Consider the following 1117-nt stretch of genomic DNA (forward strand, 5'->3'; position numbering starts at 1 on the left):
TTATATGGAGGATAGGGTTAAATATCGGCAGATCCTCGTAAAACTTTGTTTTTAATTTTTAAGAATTTTTTATTCATCCCTGCATAATTTCTCACACATCTTTTGAGCTTGCTCTGTTTTGTTGTTATAAACAATATATTTGCTTCCAAAATCCCACTTTCTGATCTCTCGGATTCCGTTTTTATTTAAAATCGTTGAAAATTTAAAAACTAAACGTAGTTGAAAACTTAGCCGGCTTAGTGTCAGTCGCCGCCGCCGTTAATATTTGTCGGCGCAGGGCTCTGTTGTTAGCTCTTAACATCTCCCCACCAAACCCTTTCCAAAAAATCAAAATTTAGTAAATATTGCGTTTTTCAATTATCAACATTCCCAACCGCAAGAGTGTTTTTCACTAAAAGAAAATGTCTATAATTCCACCGGTTACCCGTCTTTCTTCTTCAATTATAAGAATATTGGGTTGTAACCCCGGACATATGACTCTACAGGGCACCAATACTTATTTAATAGGAACTGGTCCGAAGTGAGTTACTGCTATTTCAAAAAGAACAAAGTCCATTTCAAATATTTTTCTCATTTAGGCGTATTTTAATTGATACTGGAGATCCCGATGTTCCAGAATATATAAAACATTTAAGTGGCGTTTTAAAGGAGGAAAAGGCCTCTATTAGTACCATTATATTAACCCATTGGCATCATGATCATGTGGGCGGAGTTAAAGATGTTTTGAAAATTGGTGCCGATAAAGGTTTTTATCTCTTATCTTAAATCACTCATCTCATCAAATTGTTATATTTTTTTTTTGTTTTATGGATGATATGCATTTTAAACACATTTTTAATAATAAAATTAAATTATTCTTTAAAGTAAATATTCATAAAGATTGTCAGGTTTTCAAATACCTAAGAACCGATGCTCCCGATGTGTGCCCCGAGATACCCGATTATATAAAAGTAGAAAAATTACAAGATCAACAAGAGTTTGAGGTGGAAGGAGGAAAGGTAAAGATTGTTCATACGCCGGGTCACACCACCGATCATGTGGTGCTAACCACACCCGAGGGTACTCTATTTAGTGGAGATTGTATTTTGGGTATAACATTTTTAACTATATTTTTATG

At 34.1% G+C, this 1117-nt stretch overlaps 1 protein-coding gene across 2 annotated transcripts in view; it reads left to right on the plus strand.

Moving 5' to 3' along the window:
* Positions 1-247: 247 nt before the first annotated feature.
* LOC119606561 (beta-lactamase-like protein 2 homolog) overlaps positions 248-1117 on the plus strand; it is a 1336-nt gene continuing 466 nt past the window's right edge. Inside the window, exons 1-3 of one of the 2 annotated variants that reach the window (XM_037960113.1) lie at positions 248-520; positions 579-745; positions 865-1089. In XM_037960113.1, coding sequence (XP_037816041.1) covers positions 402-520; positions 579-745; positions 865-1089 — 511 coding nt within the window. In that variant the 5' untranslated portion in view covers positions 248-401. The remainder of the gene's footprint in view (positions 521-578; positions 746-864; positions 1090-1117) is intronic. The other variant, XM_037960114.1, reaches the window with a different exon arrangement.

Source organism: Lucilia sericata, unplaced genomic scaffold, assembly GCF_015586225.1.
Source record: "Lucilia sericata isolate MDLA Ls3-8-SP2 unplaced genomic scaffold, ASM1558622v1 Contig000601F_arrow, whole genome shotgun sequence".
Taxonomy (NCBI): Eukaryota; Metazoa; Arthropoda; class Insecta; order Diptera; family Calliphoridae; genus Lucilia; species Lucilia sericata.